Consider the following 14,845-nt stretch of genomic DNA (forward strand, 5'->3'; position numbering starts at 1 on the left):
GCACCTGTGTGCGCCGTGTGCCTGTGCGTGTGCACGTCCCGCTTGTGTGTGTGTGTCTGTGTATATGCGGTCTGCACGGTGTGTCACTGTGTATGTGTCTCTGTGTGTGTGTGTGTGTCTGTGGGTGTTTGAGTCTCTGTGTGTGGATGTGGTCTGTTTCTGTATATATGTATCTCTGTACACGTGTGTGTCTCTGTGGCTGTGTGTGTATGTGTATCAGTATGTATGTGTGTGTATATGTGGTTTGTATGTCTGTGTTTGTGTCTGTGTATCTATGTATCTGTGTGTGTGTATATGTGGTCTCTGTGTGTGTACATGTGGTCTCCGTGTATATGTGTCTCTGTGTATATGTGTCTCTGTGTGTGGATGTGGTCTGTTTCTGTATATATGTATCTCTGTACATGTGTGTGTCTCTGTGTCTGTGTATCAGTATATATGTGTGAGTACATGTGGTTTCTTTGTCTGTTTGTGTCTATGTATCTGTGTGTGTGTGTGTACATGTGGTCTCTGTGTATATGTGGTCTGTGTGTATATGCGGTCTCTGTGTATATATGTGGTCTCTGTGTATCTGTGGTCTCTGTGTATATGTGGTCTGTGTGTATATGTGGTCTCTGTGTATATGTGGTCTCTGTGTGTATATGTGGTCTCTGTGTATATGTGGTCTCTGTGTATCTGTGGTCTGTGTGTATATGTGGTCTCTGTGTGTATATGTGGTCTCTGTGTATATGTGGTCTCTGTCTGTGGATGTGGTCTGTGTGTATATTTATGGGTCAGTGTGCGTATATGTGTTCTGTGTCTGTGTGCTGCTATTTGTATATGTGATCTGTGTGTGTGTGAGTGTGTGTGTGGAGGGGCAGGGAGTGAGAACACGGGCCTGGGGGGAACTCGTGTGACGAGCACGTGGGACTCTACGTGCTCGTCTGATTCTCCGTGTTTTCAGATCGTCTGCGATGAGTCTTTGAAGAGGAGGCTCTGAGGGCTGGCCAGCAGCTCCCAGGGCTGGAGTGGGGACCCCGGGGTCAGAAGCCCACTTGCAGGCACTGCCCTCCACCTCCAAGGGGAGGCCCCCGCCCGGGGTGGGGCGGCCGCTCTAACTGTCCTGCCTCCGGCCCCGCCCCCGCGCCCATCCCCCTCGCCTTCCGAGCTCCCAGCTCCGCTGACAGCCCTTGCCCTCCGTGGGCTCCCTTCCATTCTTGGTTCTCACTGATGTCAAGTTTAAAAGATTCCTTCACTGTTATTCCAGTGGGGATTCTGAGGGAGTGGAAATGGATTCAGTCTGCCGCCTTTAACCCAACGTCTCTAATCCTTTGCTTTTGCAATTTCTTCTGGACATAGATGGCTTGCGCTTTTCTGGAAGAATGACAGCCTCGATTCAGGGCTGCGCTTTTCTGGAAGAATGACAGCCTCGATTCAGGGCTGCGCGTGCCCGTGTGCCGGGCAGGGGCCGCCGGCAGAGGGCGTGCGAGTGGGGCCTGGGCACGGCGGGGCCAGGGCTCAGGAGGAGGCCACACCGCTGACGCTCTAAGTGCAAGCCTGGCATTCTTTCCGACAGGAAACTGAAATTTGATGCCTGATTTTAAAAGAGAAAGGAAGAGAAAGGAAGAGAAGGCGAAACTAAGCGTTCTTGGCTGGGGAGGCTGGGCTCAGACCGGCTGTCTCAGGGGCTGCGTGAAGACCGTCGCGGAGGGAGGCGCTGCAGCGGGAGGCCTCGTTCCCGAGGTGCCTAGGTCCTGGGCGGGACCCAAGCCAGCGAGGGCCCCGGAGCCCAGGCAGCCCCGCGCCAGGGAAGGCCCCGGAGCCCAGGCAGCCCCGCGCCAGCGAGGGCCCCGGAGCCCAGGCAGCCCCGCGCCAGGGAGGGCCCCGGAGCCCAGGCGGGCGCCCGCGGCTGCTTCCGGGTGCTTCACACCACCGGACCCAGCACGCAGATACGTCACCAGAAACACTGCTCGGGGCCCTTCACGTATCTCCTCCCTCGCGCACATCCAGCGGGTGCAGACGGCCCCAGGACCACGGGCGCGGCCCCCGAGGCTCTCCAGGTGGCTCAGGCTCCTGCACTCAGTGGGACTGTGGCCGGCGGCGGAGACCCCACGCGCAGCAGCCCCCCACCCCCGGGGCAGACGCCGCCCTGCAGGGTGCTCTGAGCCCCCGGGTGAGGTTCCGGGGGACGACCTTCCAAACAGCATTAGAAGGAAGAGTGGGCTCCGGGACAGAGTCCAGGGCTAGGAAACGACCTCTCTAAGGGGGACAGGCGGGACCACACAGTCCAAATGCTCCGCCTCCCAGTGTGAGGTGACTCGGCGACAAAGACTCGCCAGCACACGAAAGGAGGGCACCCCGCCACCTACCTGGAACACCAGGATGCCCGTGTGTGAAACGGCCAGCTTGATCTTGGCCCCCTCCCGGTCAGAAGCCGAGTGAAATCTGATGCCGTACATGTCCAGCTTCCGGGCAATTTCCAGCACCTGGAAGTCTGACTCAGCCGGTGTCTGGCCCCTGCAATGAAAGACAGCAAGTTCACAGCGCTCCTGAGAGCAGAAACTCAGACAGAGAGACCAGAAAACAGAGCGGACACACAAGCAGCACAGGGGCTCCGGTCTTCAGGGGGGCGGCCACGCCCTACAGATGTGTACCCACAACGAAGAACGCTGCACAGAGGCCACAGAAGCTGGCCCCTTCCTTCCGGTCGGTACTCCCCAGGGGGCAGATACTTTCTTTGCACTCCTGAGATGCTCAGCCTTATGATTTTATCTTCATACAGACAAACTGATGTCCAAACATTACAGGCAGAGACGAATACTAAAGACGGGACACACCACGTATTTAATGGTATTTAATGGTATCTCAGTAAGTCAAGGCTGTATATTGTCACCCTGCTTATTTAACTTCTGTGCAGAGTACATCATGAGAAACACTGGACTGGAAGAAACACAAGCTGGAATCAAGATTGCCGGGAGAAATTTCAGTAACCTCAGATATGCAGATGACACCACCCTTATGGCAGAAAGTGAAAAGGAGCTAAAAAGCCTCTTGATGAAAGTCAAAGAGGAGAGTGAAAAAGTTGGCTTAAAGCTCAACATTCAGAAAATGAAGATCATGGCATCCGGTCCCATCACTTCATGGGAAATAGATGCGGAAACAGTGTCAGACTTTATTTTGGGGGGCTCCAAAATCACTGCAGATGGTGACTGCAGCCATGAAATTAAAAGACGCTTACTCCTTGGAAGAAACATTATGACCAACCTAGACAGCATAGTCAAAAGCAGAGACATTACTTTGCCGACTAAGGTCCGTCTAGTCAAGGCTATGGTTTTTCCAGTGGTCATGTATGGATGTGAGAGCTGGACTGTGCAGGAGGCTGAGCGCCGAAGAATAGATGCTTTTGAACTGTGGTGTTGGAGAAGACTCTTGAGAGTCCCTTGGACTGCAAGGAGATCCAACAAGTCCATTCTGAAGGAGGTCAGCCCTGGGATTTCTTTGGAAGGAATGATACTAAAGCTGAAACTACTTTGGCCACCTCACGCGAAGAGTTGACTCACTGGACAAAACTATGATGCTGGGAGGGACTGGGGGCAGGAAAAGGGGACGACAGAGGATGAGATGGCTGGATGGCATCACAGACTCGATGGACGTGAGTCTGAGTGAACTCCAGGAGGTGGTGATGGACAGGGAGGCCTGGTGTGCTGCGATTCATGGGGTCGCAAAGAGTCGGACACGACTGAACAACTGGACTGAACTGAACTGAACTGGACTGAATGGTATCTAACGGATGTCCCTGGTGGCTCAAGTGGTTAAGCGTCTATCTATAATGTGGGAGACCTGGGTTCGATCCTTGGGTCAGAAAGATCCCCTGGAGAAGGAAATGGCAACCCAGTACTATTGCCTGGAAAATCCCATGGACAGAGGAGCCTGGTAGGCTACAGTCCATGGGGTCGGAAAGAGTCGGACATAACTGAGCAACTTCACTTTCATTAAACCCACGTCAAAACTTTAAAAGGTACAATGCTAATCATTAGAATATACCTTTATAAAAATTAAATTATGCAAATGAACAAAAATAGAATCACCAAAACAAATGGCGTTATCCTTGCCTGGCACACAGTCCGCAGACAGTGAGCAGCTCCAGGGCAGGGCGCTCAGGACGCCCAAATCCTCCACGAGCAACTTCCATAAACAGCTCGTTTTCCTTCTTGCTTCTGAAAGCCTGAGTTTTGGGATCTTTTAGGAATAACACGACTGCTTGGCTTACGCCATTCTTGGAATTTCCATCCTTTGACTAAAATGTGTGTCCTTTGAAGCTGACTAGACACTTATCAACTGACACTCTAATAAGCCCTCAGCAAGGCGATGGCCCCGCTGCGTGCAAGCGTCTTCTTCGCCTGCTCATCTCCTGGTGGACACTGTTTTCTGGGCATCGCAAGGAGTGCAGCTGTGAGCACGGGGCTGCACGCATCTTGTCCAGTCAGGGTTTCTGTTTTCTTTCGATAAACACCCAGGAGTGGAAATTTTCATTCAATGTCAGATCTTTAAAATTGGCGCTGGTTTGCAGTGCTGTGTCAGCTTCTGGCACAGAGCACAGTGGCCTTGATGCGCATGCGCATGTCTCCTCTCTTCTGGACTCTTCTCCCGTGGAGGCCACCACAGAACTGGGTCTGTTTTTGGTTTCTTGAAGGGCCTCCAGTTTGTCTTCCACGGCTGCCGCACCGATGTGCGCTCTCACCAACAGCGCACAAGGGCTGCCGCGGCTCCACAGCCTCCCCAGCACTTATTCCTGTCTTTTTAGAAAAGGACATATAGCTGAGGCACAATATTAGGTGAGCCACAGGTGTGCCACAGGGTACATCATTTTTAAAGGTTACATACTCCATTTATAGTTGTTATAAATACCGGCTATATGTTTAGAAATCAGTGAACTAAAATGAACCAGAATGGGTGAATTTAATTCAGATGACCATTATATCTACTAGAGTGGGCAAAAACCTTTCAGAAGAAATGGAGCAGCCCTCATAGTCAACAAGAGTCCAAAATGCAGTACTTGGGTACAATCTCAAAAACAACAGAATGATCTGTTTGTTTTCAAGGCAAACCATTCAATATTACAGTAATCTAAGGCTATGCCCCAACCGCTAATGCCAAAGAAGCTGAAATTGAATGGTCTGAAAGTGAAGAGGAGCTAAGAAGCCTCCTGATGAAAGTGAAAGAGGAGAGTGAAAAAGTAGGCTTAAAGCTCAACATTCAGAAAACTAAGATCATGGCAAATAGATGGGGAAACAATGGAAACGGTGTCAGACTTTATTTTTTGGGGCTCCAACATCACTGCAGATGGTGACTGCAGCCATGAAATTAAAAGACGCTTACTCCTTGGAAGAAAGATTATGACCAACCTAGATAGCATATTCAAAAGCAGAGACATTACTTTGCTGACTAAGGTCCATATAGTCAAGGCTATGGTTTTTCGAGTGATCATGTATGGATGTGAGAGCTGGACTGTGAAGGAGGCTGAGCGCTGAAGAATGAATGCTTTTGAACTGTGGTGTTGGAGAAGACTCTTGAGAGTCCCTTGGACTGCAAGGAGATCCAACCAGTCCATTCTAAAGGAGATCAGCCCTGGGATTTCTTTGGAAGGACTGATGCTAAAGCTGAAACTCCAGTACTTTGGCCACCTCATGCGAAGAGTTGACTCACTGGAAAAGACTCTGATGTTGGGAGGGATTGGGGGCAGGAGGAGAAGGGGACGACCGAGGACGAGATGGCTGGATGGCATCACGGACTCAATGGACGTGAGTCTGAGCGAACTCTGGAAGTTGGTGATGGACAGGGAGACCTGGCGTGCTGTGATTCATGGGGTCGCAGAGAGTTGGACATGACTGAGCGACTGAACTGAACTGATAAAGACCTGCAAGACCTTCTAGAACTAACACCAAAAAATCATGTCCTTTTCATCATAGGGGACTGGAATGCAAAAGTAGGAAGTCAAGAAATACCTGGAGTAATAGTCAGATTTGGCCTTGGAGTATAGAATGAAGCAGGGCAAAGGCTAACAGTTTTGCCAAGAAAACACACTGGTCATAGCAAACACCCTCTTCCAACAACACAAAAGATGACTCTACACATGGAAATCACCAGATGGCGAATACTGAAATCAGTTTGATTATATTCTTTGCAGCTGAAGATGGAGAAGCTCTATACAGTCAGCAAGAACAAGACCAGGAGCTGACTGTGACTCAGATCATGAACTCCTTATTGCCAAATTCAAACTTAAATTGAAGAAAGCAGGGAAAATCACTAGACCATTCAGGTATGACCTAAATCAAACTCCTTACGATTATACAGTGGAAGTGAGAAATAGATTCAAGGGCCTAGATCTGATAGATGGAGTGCCTGATGAAATATGGACAGAGGTTCATGACATTGTACAGCAGACAGGGATCAAGACCATCCCTAAGAAAAAGAAATGCAAAAATGCGAAATGGCTGTCTGGGGAGGCCTTCCAAATAGCTGTGAAAAGAAGAGAAGTGAAAAGCCAAGGAGAAAAGGAAAGATACAAGCATCTGAATGCAGAGTTCCAGAGAATAGCAAGGAGAGATAAGAAAGCCTTCCTCAGTGATCAGTGCAAAGAAATAGAGGAAAATAATAGAATAGGAAAGACTAGAGATTCTTCAAGAAAGTTAGAGATACCAAGGGAACATTTCATGCAAAGATGAGCACAATAAAGGACAGAAATGGTCTGGACCTAACAGAAGCAGATTTTAAGAAGAGGCGGCAAGAATACACAGAACTATATAAAACGGATCTTCATGTCCCAGATAACCAGGATGGTGTGATCACTCACCTAGAGCTCGACATCCTACAGGGCAAAATCAAGTGGGCCTTAGGAAGCATCACTATGAACAAAGCTAGTGGAGGTGATGGAATTCCAGCTGAGGTTTTTTCCAGTCCTAAAAGATGATGCTGTGAAAGTGCTGCACTCAATATGCTAGCCAATTTGGAAAACTCAGCAGTGGCCACAGGACTGGAAAAGGTCTGTTTTCATTCCAATCCCAAAGAAAGGTAATGCCAAAGAATGCTCAAAGTACCACACAATTGCACTCATCTCTCATGCTAGTAAAGTAACGCTCAGAGTTCTCCATGCCAGGCTGCAAACGTGAACCAAGAACTTCCAGATGAGTCAAGCTGGATTTAGAAAAGGCAGAGGAACCAGAGGTTAAATTGCCAACATCTGCTGGATCATAGAAAAAGCAAGAGAATTCCAGAAAAACATCTACTTCTGCTTCATTGACTACACTAAAGCCTTTGACTGTGTGGATCACAACAAACTGTGGAAAATTCTTCAAGAGATGGAAATATCAGACCACCTTACCTGCCTCCTGAGAAATCTGTATGCAGGTCAAGAAGCAACAGTTAGAACCAGACATGGAACAATGGGCTGGTTCAAAATTGGGAAAGGAGGACATCAAGGCTGCATACTGTCACCGGCTTATTTAACTTCTACGCAGAGTTCAGTTCAGTTCATTTGCTCAGTCGTGTCTGACTCTGCAACCCCATGGACTGCAGCACGCCAGGCCTCCCCGTCCATCACCAGCTCCCGGAGCGTGCTCAAACTCACGTCCATCTAGTCAGTGATGCCACCCAACCATCTCATCCTCTGTCGTCCCCTTCTCCTCCTGCCTTCAGTCTTTGCCATCATCAGGGTCTTTTCTAATGAGTTGACTCTTTGCATCAGGTGGCCAAAGTATTGGAGCTTCAGCTTCAGCATCAGTCCTTCCGATGAATATTCAGGACTGATCTCCTTAGGACTGACTGGTTTGATTTCCTTGCTGTGTACATCACGCAAAATGCCGGGCTAGAGGAAACACAAGCTGGAATCAAGACTGCTGGGAGAAATATCAGTAACCTCAGATACACAGATGACACCACCCTAATGGGAGAAAGTGAAGAGGAACTAAACAGCCTCTTGATGAAAGTGCAAGAGGAGAGTGAAAAAGCATGCTTAAAAATCAACATTCAAAAGACTAAGATCATGGCATCTCGTCCATCACTTCATGGCAAATAGGTGGGAAAACAATGGAAACTGTGACAGACTTTATTTTCCTGGGCTCCAAAATCACTGCAGATGGTGGCCGCAGCCATGAAATTAAAAGACGCTTGCTCCTTGGAAGAAAAGCTGTGACCAACCTAGGGAGCACATTAAAAAGCAGAGAGATTACTTTGCTGACAAAGGTCCATCTAGTCAAGCTATGGCTTTTCCAGTGGTCATGTATGGATGTGAGAGTTGGACTATAAAGGAAGGTGAAGAATGGATGCTTTTGAACTGTGGTGTTGGAGAAGACTCTTGACAGTCCCTTGAATTGCAAGGAGATCCAACCAGTCCATCCTAAAGGAGAGCAGTCCTGGGTGTTCACTGGGAGGACTGATGCTGAAGCTGAAGCTCCAATGCTAATAGTTTGGCCACCTGATGTGAAGAGTCAACTCATCAGAAAAAGACCCTGATGCTGGGAAAGGCTGAAGGCGGGAGGAGAGCGAGAAGACGAGATGGTTGCCTGGCATCACTGACTCGAGGGACACGAGCTTGAGCAAGCTCCAGAAGGTGGTGAAGGACAGGGAAGCCTGCCATCCCTCGGGTCGCCAAGAGTCAGGCGCAACCGACAACGGAGCAGCTGGCTGTACTGCCTGTGTGTGCAGTGCCGCCTGTAGCTCACCTGCTTTACACACAGCAGCTGTACGTCTCGCCCGCCCGCCCCATGCCCCCTCCCCACTGGCATCCACTAGTCTGTGGTCTGCATCACGCGTCTGTCTCTGCTTTGCTCTCCCCACTAGTTCGCTGTATTTGCAGGATTCCATATGTGAGTGAGGCCACGCAGCATCTCTTCTTCTCTGTTTGGGTTCTCTCACTCGGCACAAGCCCCCCAGGTCCGTGCACACTGTTGCAGGTGGCAGGGTTTCTTCCTCACCGTGGCTGAGTCGTGCTCCACGGTGTGTGTACACATGTGCACACACACACGCGCGCGTGCATGCACACACCCACGTCTCCGTTGCCCGCTCCTCTGCTGAGGTGTGTCCTGTCTTCTGCAGCGGCCTCTGGCAGGTGCGAGGCGGCGTCTCACTGTGGCTTTGCGGTGTGCCTCCCAGCTGCCTGTGGCGCTGAGCGCCGTTCACGTGCCTTTGTTTCCTTAGAAAGATGTCTCCTCGGGTCCCTGCTCAGTTTTCAATCAGGCTGCTTGCTTGTTCACGTTCAGCTGTAGGGATTCTGTGTGTATTTTGGATGCTGACTCCTTACCAGATGTATTTTCTCCTATTCGTAGGTAGCCTTTTGTTTTGTTGATAAGTTTCCTTTGCTGTGCAAAAGCTTTTTGGTTTTATTAGGTCCCATTTGCTAATTTTTGCTTGTTCCCCTGGCCTGAGGAGACAGACGGAGATCGATAGAGTTGACCCTTGAACAAATCAGGGGTTAGGGGCCCCAGCCCTCTGCACACACCCGCCGTCGGCCCTCGGTATCCATGGTTCTACGTCTGAGAATTCAACCCGCCTCGGACCACCCAACATAGCATCTGCTTCTGAAAACAGTCCGTGTGTGAGTGGACTTGCCAGGTGGAGCCTGTGTTGCTAAGGGTCCTGCTGTATTGCTCAAGCCCACACCCAAGAGCACACCGTCTGCTTTCTTCCAGGGGTTTCATGGTTTCAGGTTCTACGAGGCTCTTTCTGGCTCCACAGCTTGAACCGGGACTAGAGCCTCGGGTGCTGGCCGCCTGTACGGCCTCGGGTGCTGGCCGCCTGTACGGCCTCGGGTGCTGGCCGCCTGTACGGCCCCAGGCTGTGGGCTCGGCGCATCCTTGCAGTTCAGCTTTGCAGTTCATTGTGGTTCATCCTTGCGGCTCCTCTTTGTGGTTCATCCTTGCGGTCCTCGCAGAGTGGGCTCCACCTGTCACTCCAGTCCACGGGTCACAGCTGACAGGTCTGGAGGCCAGTGCCGCCCGACCAGACACGCAGAAGGCCCCTGTGGCTGCGAGCAGAACACGCGGGCAAGCGCCTCCCTCAGGAAGGGGGGACCTTCAGTGGTCTGACCTGGGTCTGCGTCACTGAAACCCGCCCCCACCCCGAGCCGACAGCAGGGCCTGCAGCAGAGCCTCACCCACAGGGCGTCGGTGCGTCTGCAGGCTCCCTCCCCGGGGCCAGGCCTCCAGGACCCTCCCCACCAGCAGCTCCCCAGTCTGGCCCAGCCTCTCCATCTTAGTCCCTCTTCGGTCACCCTCACCTCACCCCAGGGCTGCGGCACAGGTGACCCCACCCTGGACCCCCGACCCGGCGTGGCCGCCACAGGACCCGGTCTGCCCCAGGGAGGGGCAGGCGCGAGCATCGCCCGAGCCTGACGCCGCCGCACTCACGCGAGCTCGCGGTGAAATGCCAGGATCCTGTGCAGGGCGCGCTCCTGCCGCGGCACATACTCGCGGGTGCGCAGGTGCTCCCGGTCCAGCACCTCATCGTAGTCCCCGACTTCCGCTGAGGCGAGAGAGGAACAGTACGCCATCTTAGCGCTTGCGTGAAAACACAAGCATGTCAATGCACAAACTAAAAGCAAAAACATTATTCTGATTCTGTAGTAAAAGAATATACCCTGCAAACAAAATCCTGAACTTGATTTCCCCAAATATCTTATGCTATTAGAGGCAGACACACAGGTGAAGGCAATTTCTCCTGCGTCCTGAACAGGAAGATGCTGGTGAGCAACGCGGGCGGCAGACCCCGAGCTGCTGTAGGCTACATTTTCCTCCATGCTTTCTGTCAGCTGTCTCAAGACCACTGCCCCCAGGATGAGGTCCTGTGTTTCCTTTCGGGATAATGGATTTTGAATTGGTTTTTCCTTCAGGACTTCTCAAATTCTCAAGAAACAACGACTGCCTCTAGTTTCACGTATTTTAAGGCTTCACTTATTTGAAAAACAGTGGCTAGAGCCCAGTCAGAAGCATACACTCTGGAGACAGTTTCGCCCTCACAGAAGGGCTGCAGGCACAGGACCAGGGCCTGCTTTCTGCACCCCGCACCCCGCACCCGGACCAGGACCGCCTGCTGCTGCGTCTGAGCTGCGGCACGGTGCGTCCTGGAAGCTGCCTGACGTGTCTCTGAAGCCAAGGACCAGGTAGAACCCTACAGCACATCTAGCCGCGTGCGTGCTCACCGGCCTCCAGTCTCCGCAGCACAGGCCCGAGGCGGACAAGTCACTGAGGGACACGTGAGCTGCACACACAGCCCTCAGGCAAGAGGCACCACCAAATGGCGGTGTGCACAGAAGAGCCACCTTCCATCTGAGATGACCCGGGCCAACAAGCACTAAAAGACTCCTGAGAGTCCCTTGGACTGCAAGGAGATCCAACCTGTCAATCCTACAGGTAATCAGTCCTGAATACTCATAGGAAGGACTGATGCTGAAGCTGTTCTCCAATACTCTGGCCATCCAGTGAGAAGAGCCAACTCATTGGAAAAGCCCCCGATGCTGAGAGAGATTGAACGCAGGAGGAGAAGGGGACGACAGGAGATGAGACAGCTGGATGGCATCACCAACTCAATGGACGTGAGTTTGAGCAAACTCTGGGAGATAGTGAAGGACAGGGAACCCTGGCCACTCTGGAGTGTGGGCGCTGGACCACGGGGTCCCCGCTGCAGTCCATGGGGTCACACAGAGTCAGACACAACTTAACAACCAAATCACAATAAAGATGCTTCAACACTTGTGTTGCCAACTGTGGACAAGACCCACCTGGCAGGATGGCAAACCTCTGAGAACACTTGCTGTTTGGAGATGGTGTGTCAGGGAGGGACCAAGGAAGGCACAAACCCTACGGTCCTAACATGCCGGAGCCTCTCTCTGCCCTGGTTCCTGCATCCACACTCCAGAGCGTCCACTCTACACTGAAGACGCGGCCCAGCGCCCACACTCCAGAGCGTCCACTCTACACAGAAGACGCGGCCCAGCGCCCACACTCCAGAGCGTCCACTCTACACAGAAGACGCGGCCCAGCGCCCACACTCCAGAGCGTCCACTCTACACAGAAGACGCGGCCCAGCGCCCACACTCCAGAGCGTCCACTCTACACAGAAGACGCGGCCCAGCGCCCACACTCCAGAGCGTCCACTCTACACAGAAGACGCGGTCCAGCGCCCACACTCGAGCGTCCACTCTACACTGAAGACACGGTCCAGCGCCCACACTCCAGAGCGTCCACTCTACACAGAAGACACGGCCCAGCGCCCACACTCCAGAGCGTCCACTCTACACAGAAGACGCGGCCCAGCGCCCACACTCGAGCATCCACTCTACACTGAAGACGCGGCCCAGCGCCCACACTCCAGAGCGTCCACTCTACACAGAAGACGCGGTCCAGCGCCCACACTCGAGCGTCCACTCTACACTGAAGACACGGTCCAGCGCCCACACTCCAGAGCGTCCACTCTACACAGAAGACACGGCCCAGCGCCCACACTCCAGAGCGTCCACTCTACACAGAAGACACGGCCCAGCGCCCACACTCCAGAGCGTCCACTGTACACAGAAGACGCGGCCCAGCGCCCACACTCCAGAGCGTCCACTGTACACAGAAGACGCGGTCCAGCGCCCACACTCGAGCATCCACTCTACACTGAAGACACGGCCCAGCGCCCACACTCCAGAGCGTCCACTCTACACTGAAGACGCGGCCCAGTCCAGGAGCCTTCTGGGTCTCCTCCTTTCTGTCCTGCACAGGGGCAGCACACACTTGCTTCCCACAGCCTCCCCTCACGCTCCTCCCAGCTCATGTCTGAAGTCACATAACGTTTCATGCTCTGAAGCATCAGCCGCTGAGATACTGGAGGGTCTTCTCTGTCCTCCCCCTGCCTTGCGCGGGGGCTGTGATATCACCCCAGAGTCGGGGTACAGCCTGGAGCCCAAACTGGAGGTCTGAGGCCAAGGGAGACCGCTGGGGTCTTGCACAGCCTGTCTCCCTCCCAGGCAGGAAGCTAGCCTTTAGCCCCTCAGAAGAACCTGGGCACAGCGGGTCCCGTGAGTGTGGGTCGCGTGGGGACACTCACCCTGCAGGAGATGGGACGCCAGGAGGGCAGCCGTGGTGTCCGTGCAGGTCAGACGCTCCTCCAGAAGGTCTCTCTTGAGCTGCAGGGCGAACAAGTATCTAGGAGGAGGCAGAAGCACAGAAATCAGGCCCCAGGCTCCTGGGACACGACACACGCCCCCCACATCGCAGGAAGACACACAGCCCTGCCGCACGGAGCAGACGGAGCCAGGCGGCCTGGCCCCACAGAGCTCGGCATCCACATGATGGGCAGCACACCACACGCCGGGCACCAGACCACCCGGAGCTGCGCTTTCAAGGGGGCAGCTCAGAAACTCGCGCTCCTCGTGTTACACAGACGGAACCGCACGCACGGTTCTGCGAGAAGCAGCAGAAAGAGCCGACGAGGGCAGAGCGTCAGGTGTGGCTGTGAGTCTCAAAGAGGCGGGCAGCACCCGGTCTTGGCTCGAGCCTGAGACACAGGCACCCTGAATTAAGGGGTGAGAGTAGCAGGGGCTGGGTTGACACGGTTTACACACCCACTCACTCCAGCAGTGAGCAGCCCTGAGCACACGGGTGCTCCAGGCGCTGGAGACAGCAGGGGAGCAGTGCCGCCGCCCCGTCCCTCTCGGGGCTCCCACGCCAACGGCAGCACCAGCGCCTTCTGGGCTCACACCGGAAATGTGTGTCCCCCGCCTCAAGCAGTCCCACTCCATGAACTTCTCTACAGAAATGTTTCCAGAGCTCACGAAGATGTGTGCAGGAGGACACTTAGCTGCAGCTCCACAGCAGAGAACAGCTGGACACAACCCAGACCTGCCCCGACAAGAGGCTGCTTCAAAGCCGGAGGCAGCCACGCACACTGACGCGAAGGGCGTCCAGGGCAGGCAGCGGGCACGCAGGGGAGAGAAGGAGACCCACCCGCGGCTCCGCGCGTGCAGTCTGACGCTGCTTTCTAAGACACTCATTTAAGGCCCGGCGCGGGCACTCCACCTGGAGGACACAGCCCCGTGTCAGTCCTTCAGGGGCCAGGGTAGCATGCGGTGAAGAGGCATGCCGACTTTTTACTCCACGTAACTTTGTCTTAAAGCTTTTCCCCTTTTACCACAGGTATGTCGTTTTTTAATAAATAAAACAAAGACCTTCTGCATAAACTCGGCTTGGCCCCAGGACAGAATTAGGCTGACACTTCCTGTTGCTCACAGTTGTCGAGGCATATATATTTAAAAGTGGTTCCCGAAAAGGGACTTCATGGTAAATGTCAGGCATTTAATGCACCGTTAGGATAAGCTCAGTCATATTTTCTGCTGTCCCTGGGGTCGGCCTCCCTCCTGTGAAGACTTGAGGCTGGAGCCACATGGTCTAAGCTTCCCTGCAGCCCAGCCTGTGGCTCGTGACAGGGGAACAGTCGGCAGAGACCCAGGCAGCGGGTCCAAGGCCCAGAGGGTCTGGGTGCAAGTCCACGCCGGGCCAGGGAGCCACTCCGTGACCACTGCGCCATCACTGCAGTCTTCTTTTCACTTGTATCCAAGTCTGGGTTTTCACTTGATTTTTAGGTTTTTTGCTTTATTCCTCGTGATAAAGTCGGTACATAAAACACAAGGGAAAAAACCACTTCCATAGTCTTAATACGCAGGTCAAACGACTGCAAACACTTTCAATCATTTCTGCAAACAATCAATTGTGAATTTAAAAAAGCAGCAGGAGAGAGACCCCCTGGAGAATATCTGCTCCGTATACTCCTAAAGACTTTCACACTTGGTCCTTCTCCCAGCTAAAGTCATTTCGTTGATAAAATAGTAAAGGAA

At 53.0% G+C, this 14,845-nt stretch overlaps 1 protein-coding gene across 2 annotated transcripts in view; it reads right to left on the reverse strand.

The window, feature by feature from the left end:
• Window positions 1-14,845, reverse strand: part of FARP2 (FERM, ARH/RhoGEF and pleckstrin domain protein 2) — a 100,971-nt gene that overhangs the window by 37,715 nt on the left and 48,411 nt on the right. For both annotated transcript variants that reach the window (XM_069583198.1, XM_069583200.1), the window contains 3 exons: window positions 13,060-13,157; window positions 10,380-10,494; window positions 2,346-2,493 (listed from right to left, as the gene is read on the reverse strand). In XM_069583198.1, coding sequence (XP_069439299.1) covers window positions 2,346-2,493; window positions 10,380-10,494; window positions 13,060-13,157 — 361 coding nt within the window. The remainder of the gene's footprint in view (window positions 1-2,345; window positions 2,494-10,379; window positions 10,495-13,059; window positions 13,158-14,845) is intronic.

Source organism: Ovis canadensis, chromosome 1, assembly GCF_042477335.2.
Source record: "Ovis canadensis isolate MfBH-ARS-UI-01 breed Bighorn chromosome 1, ARS-UI_OviCan_v2, whole genome shotgun sequence".
NCBI lineage: Eukaryota > Metazoa > Chordata > Mammalia > Artiodactyla > Bovidae > Ovis > Ovis canadensis.